The 13,120-nt window shown below is 44.6% G+C and overlaps 1 protein-coding gene across 1 annotated transcript in view; it reads right to left on the bottom strand.

The window, feature by feature from the left end:
• LOC143986670 (uncharacterized) overlaps nucleotides 1-13,120 on the bottom strand; it is a 126,700-nt gene that overhangs the window by 69,096 nt on the left and 44,484 nt on the right. The window contains exons 8-9 of the mRNA XM_077485077.1: nucleotides 9,603-10,209; nucleotides 2,706-2,816 (exon numbers count right to left, since the gene is read on the bottom strand). Of these exons, the coding sequence (XP_077341203.1) occupies nucleotides 2,706-2,816; nucleotides 9,603-10,209 (718 nt within the window). The remainder of the gene's footprint in view (nucleotides 1-2,705; nucleotides 2,817-9,602; nucleotides 10,210-13,120) is intronic.

The raw sequence follows: 13,120 nt of genomic DNA, 5'->3' as shown, positions 1-13,120 counted from the left end.
TTGCTGATCCAGAGGCCCTTTACTTCTGTCGCAGAGCCCTTTTTTACAGTCCTGTAGTGGGATTCTTTCACATGTTCTACAGTGGGCCACCTTCTTGCTGTCATGGGGTCACCCCACAGTGGCAGAACACCAGGGTACAGTTGCAAGGGAGACCTTTCCTGCCCTGGCAGTACTGCCACTGGTGTCAGTGGTTTATATTTTTGTTATTTATCTAGGGGCAGAGCATCCTAGGTCAGTTATAGTAGGTGGTTGGGTGTAATTAATACTTTGTTGACCCTCATGGGCTCTTCTGCCCCTCCCCCCTCTTCAGGGACTTGTAGTTCGGCCTTCTCTGGATCCCCTTCCCCCCATGACTGGTTTATGGCTCAGCAAAAGTTCCTAAGGTAGAGGCATGGTGAGCCAAACACTGCGCATAGACCTGGCTGCAGAGACTGGATAGGAGGGGTGGCGGGGTTGACATACAGAGAAACTGTCACCCCCACTGCCCCTCCTATCAGGTGCACAGGGGAGCTGCATGGGGCCGGTCACAATTGAGACCCCTGAGACCCCTATAGCTACGCCCCTGGGCGTAGGGCTTCAGGCGACTTGGAGTGGATATGTGAACCATCTCCATAAAGAATAATGGATTTTTTTTCCCCTCAAGCGTTTTGTAGCTTCTGGCTTCAAGCTACAAAACATTCAGGTGTGAAAGGGGCCTTACAGTGGGGGAGATTTACTAAAACCAGTGCACACAGAATCTGGTGCAGCTGTGCATAGTAACCAATCAGTAAAATAATGTGAGTGCTGTGCCCTGGGGAGGGAATCAAAACAGCCCGAGTATACATGTGCCACATCCTAATAAATTGAGAAAATTGAATGGTAGGATAAATGGACTTTAACGGCACGTATAGAAAAATATAAAACAGTTTTAATGGTTCACATAAATTACAAACGTATACAGTACACATTTAATAAAACACATCAATTATACATAGAAAATTACCCACAGGAAGTATACACGTGGCATTTTTCTTGGGCTAATCAATGGGTGCTTTTCTATGTATAATTGATGTGTTTTATTAAATGTGTACTGTATACATTTGTAATTTATGTGAACCATTAAAAATTGCTTATATTTTTATATACGTGCCGTTAAAGTCCATTTTTCAATTTTCTCATAGTAACCAATCAGTTTCCAGGTGTTATTGTCAAAGTTTAATTGAACAAGCTGAAATTAGAAGCTGATTGGGTACTATGCACAGCTGCACCAGATTCTGTGTGCACCAGTGGAATTTAACATTGGGGGAGGGAGGCCGCAAACAGTATTCTAATATTCATTCGCTGTTGTAACACACCTGGGTGGGCTCTCATTTCGCATGCTCTGCAACCCGAGTCCACCCTTTTTTGAAGCCGATTAGAGCCACTGGCTCTAATCAGGTGCTTCAAAAAAAGAAAAACCTGGCCACTATAATTCATGCGCCCGGTGCCCTGAAAGGGGCCAGATGCATGAATAGGGGTGGCCGTGGATAGATTCATACTACGCATTGCATATAGGGGGTGGAGTGGAGAGAGGGGGAGGCGCCCGGGCGCCCCTAATGGACGAGCCACCACAGGACTGTGCACCAATTTTTAGTAAATCACGGATGTTTTTCCTACTAAAATTCTTAACCACTTCCCGACCGGCGCACACACATATACGTCGGCAGAATGGCACGGACAGGCAAATGGACATATGGGTACGTCCCTTTAAATTTGCTGCCGTGTGATCGCATGATCGCCACCGGTGGGGACCTCCGTGAGTCCGATCGTGGTCCCATGGACTCAATCGCCGCAGGGATACCTGCAATCGTCTCACAGGGAGATGCTGAAGTAAACAAGCATCTCCCCATTTTGCCTAGAAACAGTGACACTGATCTCTGCTCCCTATGATCCCTATGATCAGAGATCAGTGATGTGTACAACACAGCCCCGCCCCCCCCACAGTCAGCAACACGCCCCTAGGACACACTTAACCCCTACACTGCCACCTAGTGGTTAACTCCTTCACTGCCAGTGTCATTTACCAGGAATCAGTGCATTGGTATAGCACTGATTGCTGTATAAATGACAATGGTCCCAAAAATGCGTCAAAAATGTCCGATGTGTTCGCCATAATGTTGCAATAACAATAAAAATCGCTGATTGCCGCTATTACTAGTAAAAAAAAATTGTTATTAAAAATACCATAAAACAATACCCTACTGTATCTTGTAAATGCTATAAATTTTGCGCAAACCAATCAATAATCGCTTATTGTGATTTTTTTTACCAAAAATATGTAGAAGAATACGTATAGGCCGAAACTGAGGGAAAAAAATGGTTTTGTATATATTTTTGGGGGATATTTATTATAGCAAAAAGTTAAAAATAATGCGCTTTTTTTTTCAAAATTGTCGCTATTTTTTGTTTGTAGCGCAAAAAAATAAAAAACACAGGGGTGATGAAATACCACCAAAAGAAAGCTCTATTTGTGGGAAAAAAAGAACGTCAATTTTGTTTGGAAGCCACGTCGGATGTGCGCACAATTGTCAGTTAAATCGACGCAGTAGCCGAATTGCAAAAAGTGGTCTGGTCATAAGCCAGCAAAATGGTCCGGTGTTAAAGTGGTTAAAGAACTGAAATTCTTAAAATGTTTACAATTCTTAAAGAACAAAGTGTGACTGTGACACATGCCATAAATGACGTACCCAGGCCTGGTGATGTATAGTCTGAACAGGATACCGGGGGTCTTCTCTCATAGAATAAATGGCACAGAGGGGTATTAATACAGCACCACTGGAAAGGGAGCAGATCTTTATCTGTTGTGAAAAAATGACAGTTATTACATGATGATAATGCTTTAAATATACATTCTAGAAAGAAAAAAAAAAAAAAGAAAAATCAATTTAAAGGGTAACTCCACTTTTGCGAAAAACATTAGCACATTATAAAATAATATAGCATATACAATTGCGACACAAGTCATATTGTAATTAAATGTTAATAAAAATTTCCTTTTCAATCTGTAGCACTGTAATTTTCTGTAAAATGCGATATGGCTACCTGGAGGTGCTTTGTATACAGATAGTGTACACAGCACCCCCTAGATATGTCATTTCCTGCTTGTGTGATTGGCTCACTGATTTTCCCAGAAGTCTGCACAATACAAGTCAGATTTTTGGCATCCCTTGTAACAAAAATCAAATTTTTTGGTTATTTACTTCCAAAGAAGATCCAATCTAAAGGGATGCAGACCCAGCAATTCTCCTCAATAGAGCCCTGCAGGTGCAGCAGCTGGTTGATAATTGTGAAGGTGCTCTCATACAGTTTCACTTAGCACACGGACACAGAGAAACAAACAGCTATTTCTTCAGAATAACAAAAGGTAGGAATCCTAAACAAATTGTGTTAAAATCCTTGCAATGTACATAGATCACCCAGAGGGGAGTGTTTTTCTCTTAACAAGAGTGGCGTTACTTTAACCACTTCCCGACCGCCGCACGACGATGTACGTCGACAGCATGGCACGGGCAGGCATATGGGCGTACATGTACGTCCCTGCCTTCCCGCGGGTCGGGGGCCCGACCGGGCCCCCGCCCGGTGCCTGCGGCGGTCGGTATCCATGCAGGAGCGATCGGTGATGAGGAGGCGGCCATTCATTCATGGCCACCCCCTCGCGATCGCTCCTGACGAATGGGAGTGAAGCATTGCATCACTTCCTCTCCTGTAACGTAAACACAGGAGAGGAAGTGATGTAATCTCTCCTCCGTGTCGGTATTTTTCGTTCCGGCACCGAGGAGAGAGCATCGGTGAGTTGCACAAGCACTACACTACACAGTAGAACATGCCAGGCACACTCACACCCCCCCTTTACCCCCCGATCACCCCCCCAATTACCCCTGCCCCCCCAGTCACAGTGACACCAATGCATTTTTTTTTTTTTTTGCATTGGTGTCATTTGTGACTGTAATAACTGTTAGGGCAGTTAGGGTTAGCCCCCTTTAGTTCTAATGTACCCCCCTAACCCCCCCAATAAAGGTTTAACCCCGTGATCACCCCCCGTCGCCAGTGTCACTAAGGCTGGGTTCACATTGCAGCGGTTTATGAGAACGGATGTGATTCGCACCGCACTGCAGTGCAAATCACATCCGATCTCTGCGATTCGAGTTCAGCCATTCGCCGCACCCGCCGCAAATTCGCACGGGACCCTTTTTTTGGTCCGCAGCAAAATCGGATCGCATGGGTGTTCACACCATGCGATCCGAGTTTGCAGATCGCACTGCGATATGCAAACTGATCTGGGGGTGTCATTAACATTTCACTGACACTCCTAGCAGTTCGCATAGGGCAGTGTGAACTGCCGCCGGGAGGCATGCGATGCGGGAACCCGCCGCAGATTCGTGGCGTTCCCGCATCACTCCAGTGTGAACCCAGCCTAATAAGCGATCATTTTTCTGATCGCTGTATTAGTGTCACAGGTGACGCTAGTTAGGCAGGTAGGTATTTAGGTTCGCCGCAGCTTTTTATAGCGCCAGGGACCCCCATATACTACTGCATAAAGCCCCCTGATTGCCCCCTAGTTAACCCTTTCACCAGTGATCACCATATAACTGTTACAGGTGACGCTGGTTGGTTAGTTATTTTTTTATAGTTTCAGGGCACCCGCCATTTATTACCTAATAAAGGTTTAACCCCCTGATCACACGGCGGGTGTCATTTGTGACTGTAATAACTGTTAGGGCAGTTAGGGTTAGCCCCCTTTAGTTCTAAGGTACCCCCCTAACCCCCCCAATAAAGGTTTAACCCCGTGATCACCCCCCGTCGCCAGTGTCACTAAGGCTGGGTTCACATTGCAGCGGTTTATGAGAACGGATGTGATTCGCACCGCACTGCAGTGCAAATCACATCCGATCTCTGTGCGATTCGAGTTCAGCCATACAGAGAGTATGGCTGAATTCGCGTTGCACCCGCCGCACCCGCCGCAAACTCGCACGGGACCCTTTTTTTGGTCCGCAGCAGAATCGGATCACATGGGTGTTCACACCATGCGATCCAAGTTTGCAGATCGCACTGCGATATGCGAACTGATCTGGGGGTGTCATTAACATTTCACTGACACTCCCAGCAGTTCGCATAGGGCAGTGTGAACTGCCGCCGGGAGGCATGCGATGCGGGAACCCGCCGCGGATTCGTGGCGTTCCTGCATCTCTCCAGTGTGAACCCAGCCTAATAAGCGATCGTTTTTCTGATCGCTGTATTAGTGTCACAGGTGACGCTAGTTAGGCAGGTAGGTATTTAGGTTCGCCGCAGCTTTTTATAGCGCCAGGGACCCCCATATACTACCGCATAAAGCCCCCTGATTGCCCCCTAGTTAACCCTTTCACCAGTGATCACCATATAACTGTTACAGGTGACGCTGGTTGGTTAGTTATTTTTTTATAGTTTCAGGGCACCCGCCATTTATTACCTAGTCTCACTAGTGTACCCGTAAATTTAGGGGTGTCTACTTTCCAAAATGGGGTCATTTGGGGGGGTTTGTGCCATCTTGGCATTTTATGGCCTTCAAAACTGTAACGCCCTTAGAAAGCCTGAAGGCGGTGCTTGGTTCTCGGGGCCCCGTACGCGGCTAGGCTCCCAAAAAGTCCCACATATGTGGTATCCCCATACTCAGGAGAAGCAGCAGAATTTATTTTGGGGTGTCATTTCACATATGCCCATGGCATGCGTGAGCAATATATCATTTAGTGACAACTTTGTGTAAAAAAAAAAAAAAAAAAAAAAAGTTTGTAATTTTCCCGCAACTTGTGGCAAAATATAAAATATTCCATGGACTCAACATGCCTCTCAGCAAATAGCTTGGGGTGTCTACTTTCTAAAATGGGGTCATTTGTGGGGGTTTTGTGCCATCTTGGCATTTTATGGCCTTCAAAACTGTAATAGGTAGTGAGAAGTGAAATCAAAAAATTACGCCCTTAGAAAGCCTGATGGCGGTGCTTGGATTTCGGGGCCCCGTACGCGGCTAGGCTCCCAAAAAGTCCCACATATGTGGTATCCCCGTACTCAGGAGAAGCAGCAAAATTTATTTTGGGGTGTCATTTCACATATGCCCATAGCATGCGTGAGCAATATATCATTTAGTGACAACTTTGTGTAAAAAAAAAAAAAAAAAAAAAAAAAAAAAGTTTGTAATTTTCCCGCAACTTGTGGCAAAATATAAAATATTCCATGGACTCAACATGCCTCTCAGCAAATAGCTTGGGGTGTCTACTTTCTAAAATGGGGTCATTTGTGGGGATTTTGTGCCATCTTGGCATTTTATGGCCTTCAAAACTGTAATAGGTAGTGAGAAGTGAAATCAAAAATTTACGCCCTTAGAAAGCCTGAAGGCGGTGCTTGGTTTTCGGGGCCCCGTACGCGGCTAGGCTCCCAAAAAGTACCACATATGTGGTATCCCCGTACTCAGGAGAAGCAGCAGAATTTATTTTGGGGTGTCATTTCACATATGCCCATAGCATGTGTGAGCAATATATCATTTAATGACAACTTTGTGTAAAAAAAAAAAAAAAAAAAAAAGTTTGTAATTTTCCCGCAACTTGTGGCAAAATATAAAATATTCCATGGACTCAACATGCCTCTCAGCAAATAGCTTGGGGTGTCTACTTTCTAAAATGGGGTCATTTGTGGGGATTTTGTGCCATCTTGGCATTTTATGGCCTTCAAAACTGTAATAGGTAGTGAGAAGTGAAATCAAAAATTTACGCCCTTAGAAAGCCTGAAGGCGGTGCTTGGTTTTCGGGGCCCCGTACGCGGCTAGGCTCCCAAAAAGTACCACATATGTGGTATCCCCGTACTCAGGAGAAGCAGCAGAATTTATTTTGGGGTGTCATTTCACATATGCCCATAGCATGTGTGAGCAATATATCATTTAATGACAACTTTGTGTAAAAAAAAAAAAAAAAAAAAATTTTGTCATTATTCAATCGCTTGAGGCAAAAAAATAAAATATTCAATGGGCTCAACATGCCACTTATCAATTTCCCTAGGGGGTCTACTTTCCAAAATGGGGTCATTTGGGGGGGTTTTGTACTGCCCTGCCATTTTAGCACCTCAAGAAATGAGATAGGCAGTCGTAAACTAAAAGCTGCGTAAATTCCAGAAAACGTACCTTAGTTTGTAGATGTGACAACTTTTGCGCAAACCAATAAATATACAGTTATTGACTTTTTTTTTACCAAAGACATGTGGCTGAATACATTTTGGCCTAAATGTATGACTAAAATTGAGTTTATTGGATTTTTCTAATAACAAAAAGTAGAAAATATCATTTTTTTTCAAAATTTGCGGTCTTTTTACGTTTATATCACAAAAAATAAAAATCGCAGAGTCAGTCAAATACCTTTAAAAGAAAGCTCTATTTGTGGGAAGAAAAGGACGCAAATTTCGTTTGGGTACAACATTGCATGACCGCGCAATTACCAGTTAAAGCAGCGCAGTGCCAAAGTGTAAAAAGACCTCTGGTCATTTACCAGCAAAATGGTCCGGTCTGAAAGTGGTTAAAGGATAAGTTCACGTTTCGTAACATGTTATGTGTAACACCCATATTCAGGGTGTAACATGTAACATGTTACGAACAGACCAGCCCCCACTTCCCCCCGATCCCCTGCTCTGACAGCCAGTGGGGATCTTCTTTCCCGCGCTAGCTGTCACAATTTAAAAAAACAACGTGGCTGAGCTGGTCTCCGTCTGCGCTGACATGTCACTCATTCACAGTCCTCTGTGAATGGAAAAATACAAGTCCCGACATTCTTTGCCGCTGTCAGCTTGAAGTATTCAATGAACTACCATGACGCTGTAGTGTGCTGTGTGTAATTCATTGAGTCTTCCTATCAGTCTTACCCGTATGATGTACAGGCACACAGATACACTGACAGGTCTGCAGGAGACCTGCATGGCACCAGCGATCTTCTGCTGATTACCAGCTGGTCTTCTGCTGGACCATTTTGCTGGCCAAAGACCAGAGCACTTTTTGCGATTCAGCACTGCATCGCTTTAACTGACAATTGCGCGGTCCTGCGACGTTGCTCCCAAACAAAATTGACGTTCTTTTTTTCCCACAAATAGAGCTTTATTTTGGTGGTATTTTAACACCTCTACAGTTTTTATTTTTTGCTCTATAAACAAAAATAGTGCGACAATTTTGAAAAAAAAACGCATTATTTTTAACTTTTTGCTATAATAAATATCCCCAAAAAATATATAAATTTTTTTTTTTTCCTCAGTTTAGACCGATACATATTCTTCTACATATATTTGGTAATAAAATCGCAATAAGCGTTTATTGATTGGTTTGCACAAAAGTTAGAACGTCTACAAAATAGGGGTTAGTTTTATGGCATTTTTATTAATATTTTTTTTTTTTTTGGCAGACATATCAGACAATTTTTACACATTTTTGGGACCATTGTCATTATACATCGATCAGTGCAATAAAATTGCATTGATTACTGTAAAATGACACTGGCGGGGAAGGGGTTAACCACTAGGGGGAGGGGTTAAGTGTGTTCTGGGGAGTGTTTATTACTGTTAGGGGGATGGGCCACGAACGACACTTCATTGATCATAGCTCCCGATCACAGGGAGCTGTGATCAGTGACAGTGTCACTAGGCAGAAAGGAGAGATGCTTGTTTACATTAGCATCTCCCCGTTCTTCAGCTCCGTGAGACGATTGTGGGTATCCGCGATCGTCTTGCTGATGATGAGCATAATATAGATGGGAGGCGTCCAGTGAATTGAGATTGTTTGTTTATTTGACTGACAAATGTGTAAACCAGCTGGGTCTGGTAAGTGGAATACCGGCAGGGTTGTGGCACAAGTGGTGTGGTGAAGGAGTTCGTTCCACATTGGAATTGCTACTAAAGCTTCTCTCTATGATAATTTATGGCACAGTCACCTCTGCACAATAATGAACTTTGATCGAGTGTTTTATTTCCATTGCACCTGCATATAGTGGATTTTATGTTAAAGTCAATCAATGTTATTCTTAATCACCTGCTGAGTGTTTTTTATAGTGCTGCTAATGTTTTAGAAATATTTTTCTCTTTGACATAATTATGATTATTTAGTTCTATGATAGTAGCTGCTTCGAGTATTGTATTGTATTAGCAAACATTTTTTCCGTGGGCGTTGAGGGAGAGATATTTGAACATTGTTTGACTATTTCTTATCATTTAATATATATATATATATATATATATATATATATATATATATATGTATATATATATATATATGTATATATATATATATATATATATGTGTGTGTATATATATATATATATATATATATATATATATATATATGTATATATATATATATATATATATATATATATATATATATATATATAATGAGTCTCGTGAGAAAAACCTTGTTAGGCGAAAATGCCTCTTTTTGCATGAACTGGTTGTTTTTTACAAATTTTTTTGTCAAGTTGTTTTTTAAAAACGTGAATTAAATGTATGATCCATCTTTTTCTGGACTTATAATATGTGAGTCTCAGCAATTTTCTTCTAGAATTCAGAAAAGCATATATCACAGACCTACCTATGTGATTTTGAACACCATCCTGATTTGAGTCGTATATAAAGTATCGGTCTTTGAATCCGTTTATCAAATATCCTTCCGAGTCATAGACACATCTGTGTCCAGCGGCATACCGGTTGGGGAGAGTCGACTGGAAGGTTGTCCCATTGCCCTGTAACCGTCGCAATGTCTTCACCAGATCAGAGCCGAAGGATGGAAGGATCTCAGGAATAAAATTATAGTCTTTAGCGGTCTGGGATTTCAGGCATGGGCAAGATGGCAGTCCATCTTCCCACAAAGAACTATCCGGCTCGGAGTAATACCATCTCCAGCACTTCCTGTGGTAGTTTGTCTTGTTTACATTAATTGGGGGGTCCAGTTGATAGGCCCACAGTCCGGTCCTATTCGTGTTTCCTAAAACCCTGTGAAGCCGGTACCGTCCCGCTGGCCCATACGTATTGTTCTTCATTGCTTGTGGATCATTGTAGTAGACACCTTCACCGTTTGTGTACCCAATCAGGGCTCTGTGATATACTCGCTGTCCGGGACTCCATGACATATTGTAATATTTCATGAATGCAAAGGACTGTGTCCCGTCTGTCGTCAGTATACACTGGAAGGTGTTAGTCTATGTTTATTGAACACAGCAGAAGGAAATCATAGAAATAAAGTTAGAAACAATATCATTTTTTTTTTTTTTTTACACATATTGTTAAAGAAAATCAGCTGGCAGTTAAAAAAAAATCAAAAGTCTTATCTTAGGCTTGCCATACATGGTCGAATTTCAAAAGAATTTTCTCTGAAAATCAGAAAAATCTTGTTTTTTGTGATCTGATGATGCCACCATTGATTTCGAAATTCGGCCAACCAAGCCTTCAATTTCACCTCATGTTGCTACAGAAAAAAAAATTTCGTGGCTGGAAAAGAGGAGATCTTATTTCCGGGAATTTTCTTTTCTTGTACATGCGCATTTCTTTTTCGATTACATTTCTCGCACGATTCTCCCATCATTGATTAGAAAATTGTTTGTTTTTCAAAAAATTTCCAACATGTCCGATTACTCTAATTCGATGGCCGCACAAAAATCGACTGTTGCTGCAGCCCACTAATGGTACGAAATACGAAAGAAAATTCACAATTTGACCTGTGTATGGTCTGCCTAAGAATGCATATTACAAGATTCCAGTTATTATCTTCACTAGCCAAACAAAAACTTTCACTTCAGTGCTTATTCTTCCACCACTGCCATACTCCTGTCCCGTGAGAGCACTTCAGCAGCTATTCAGAGCCGGTTCACACAGGGGCAACACGACTTGGGGCGACTTACAACACGACTTTAAGTCGCCCGAGGCCAGGCGACTTTGGCCGTGGCCAATCAGAGAATGAGCTCTCAAGGGGGATCTCCACGCCAAATAAAAAAAAAAATGGCATGGGTTCCCCCTCCAGGAGCATACCAGGCCCTTAGGTCTGATATGGATTTTAAGGGAAACCCCCCTACGCCGAAAAAACGGTGTGGGGTCCCCCCCCAAGGTCCATACCAGACCCTTATCCGAGCACGAAGCCTGACCGGTCAGGAAGGGGGTGGGGACGAGCGAGCACCCCCCCTCCTGGACCGTACCAGGCCACGTGCCCTCAACATGGGGGGGTTGGTGCTTTGGGGAAGGGGACGCCCTGCGGCCTCCCCATCCCAAAGCACCTTGTCCCCATGTTGATGAGGACAAGGGCCTCTTCCCAACAACCCTTGCTGTTAGTTTTCAGGGTCTGCGGGCAGGGGGGGTTATCGGAATCTGAGAGCCCCTTTATTAAGGGGGCCCCCAGATCCCAGCCCCCCACCCTATGTGAATGAGTAAGGGGTACATCGTACCCCTACCCATTCACCGGGGGAAAAAGTGTCAATAAAAAACACAACACAAGTTTTAAAAGTAATTTATTAATCAGCTCCGGGGGTCTTCTTCCGACGTCGGGGGGTCTTCTGACGACTTCTCCGCTCTGTTCGGCCTCTTCTCCCGGTGTCTGGCCTCTTCTCCCGCTCTCCGGCCTTTTCTCCCGATCTCCGGCTCCTTCTCCCGTGCTCCTCCGCTGTCTTTTTGGAGCTCTTTTACTAGCGGAGGAGCCTGGTCTCCTCCATCCTCTGTCCTTCTTCCTTCTTCCCTCTTCTTTCTTCCCTCTTCTCTCTTCTTTCTTCTTCCGATGTTGACCCGACGCTGTCTTCCGCTGTACTGGCTTGTGCGACGTGCGTGGCAACTTATATAGGTATAGGGCGCGGCCACCGAGTGATGTAACACGGTGACCCTGCCCTTTATGACGTCACAGTCCCAGCATGCCCTGGGACAGAGGACGGAGGAGACCGGGCTCCTCCGCTAGTAAAAGAGCTCCAAGAAGACAGCGGAGGAGCCCGGGAGAAGACACCGGAGAGCGGGAGAAGAGGCCGGACACCAGGAGAAGAGGCCGAACAGAGCGGAGAAGTCGTCAGAAGACCCCCCCCCCAACGTCGGAAGAAGACCCCGGAGCTGATTAATAAATTACTTTTAAAACTTTTGTTGTGTTTTTAATTGACACTTTTCCCCCAGGTGAATGGGTAGGGGTACGATGTTCACATTCACATAGGGTGGGGGGCCGGGATCTGGGGGCCCCCTTATTAAAGGGGGCTCCCGGATTCCGATAAGCCCCCCGCCCGCAGACCCCGACAACCAACGGCCAGGGTTGTCGGGAAGAGGCCCTTGTCCTCATCAACATGGGGACAAGGTGCTTTGGGGTGAGGGGGCCGCAGGGCGCCCCCCTTCCCCAAAGCACCAACCCCCCATGTTGAGGGCACGCGGCCTGGTACGGTCCAGGAGGGGGGGGGGCGCTCGCTCGTCCCCACCCCCTTCCTGACTGGCCAGGCTTCGTGCTTGGATAAGGGTCTGGTATGAATCTTGGGGGGGACCCCACGCCGTTTTTTCAGCGTAGGGGGTTTCCCTTAAAATCCATACCAGACCTAAGGGCCTGGTATGCTCCCGGGGACCCACGATTTTTTTAAGAAATTTGGCGTGGAGTTCCCTCTAGAGAGCTGATTATTCTGTGAGAGTCGCCTCAATATAGAAGGAGATCCGACTTGGAGGCGACTTCCATTGAAATCAATGGGTACCAGTCCCCTAGAAGTCAGATAGAAGTAGTACAGGAACCTTTTCTGAAGTCGGAGCGACTTCAGTAGTGTGCATTAAGACCGCTCTCATTCACTTACATTGATTTTTACATGTAGCGCAACTTGAGGCGACTAGGGGCGACCTGAAGTCGGATCCTGAGTTGCCCCTGTGTGAACGGGCTCTAAGGGTGCTAGCCTAGAGGTCAGGTATTTAAAGAATATGTTAACCCAAAATGTTATATTCCTGAGACGTGCCTGCTGTCTGGATTTTGCAGAACAGATCGGATCGGGGAGCAGATCGGATGTCAGCGGACATGTCGCCGCTGACATCCGATGCTCCATAGAGCTGTATGGAGTGACCGTTCAGATCCGCCTAAAAAACTGACAACCTAAAGCATCATAGTGGGACATATTT

Source organism: Lithobates pipiens, unplaced genomic scaffold (assembly GCF_037356315.1).
Source record: "Lithobates pipiens isolate NorthernLeopardFrog02 unplaced genomic scaffold, aLitPip1_a1.2 Scaffold_18, whole genome shotgun sequence".
Classification (NCBI taxonomy): domain Eukaryota; kingdom Metazoa; phylum Chordata; class Amphibia; order Anura; family Ranidae; genus Lithobates; species Lithobates pipiens.
Note: the sequence above shows the minus strand (reverse complement) of the source record. Positions and strands in the feature narration are given on the sequence as shown.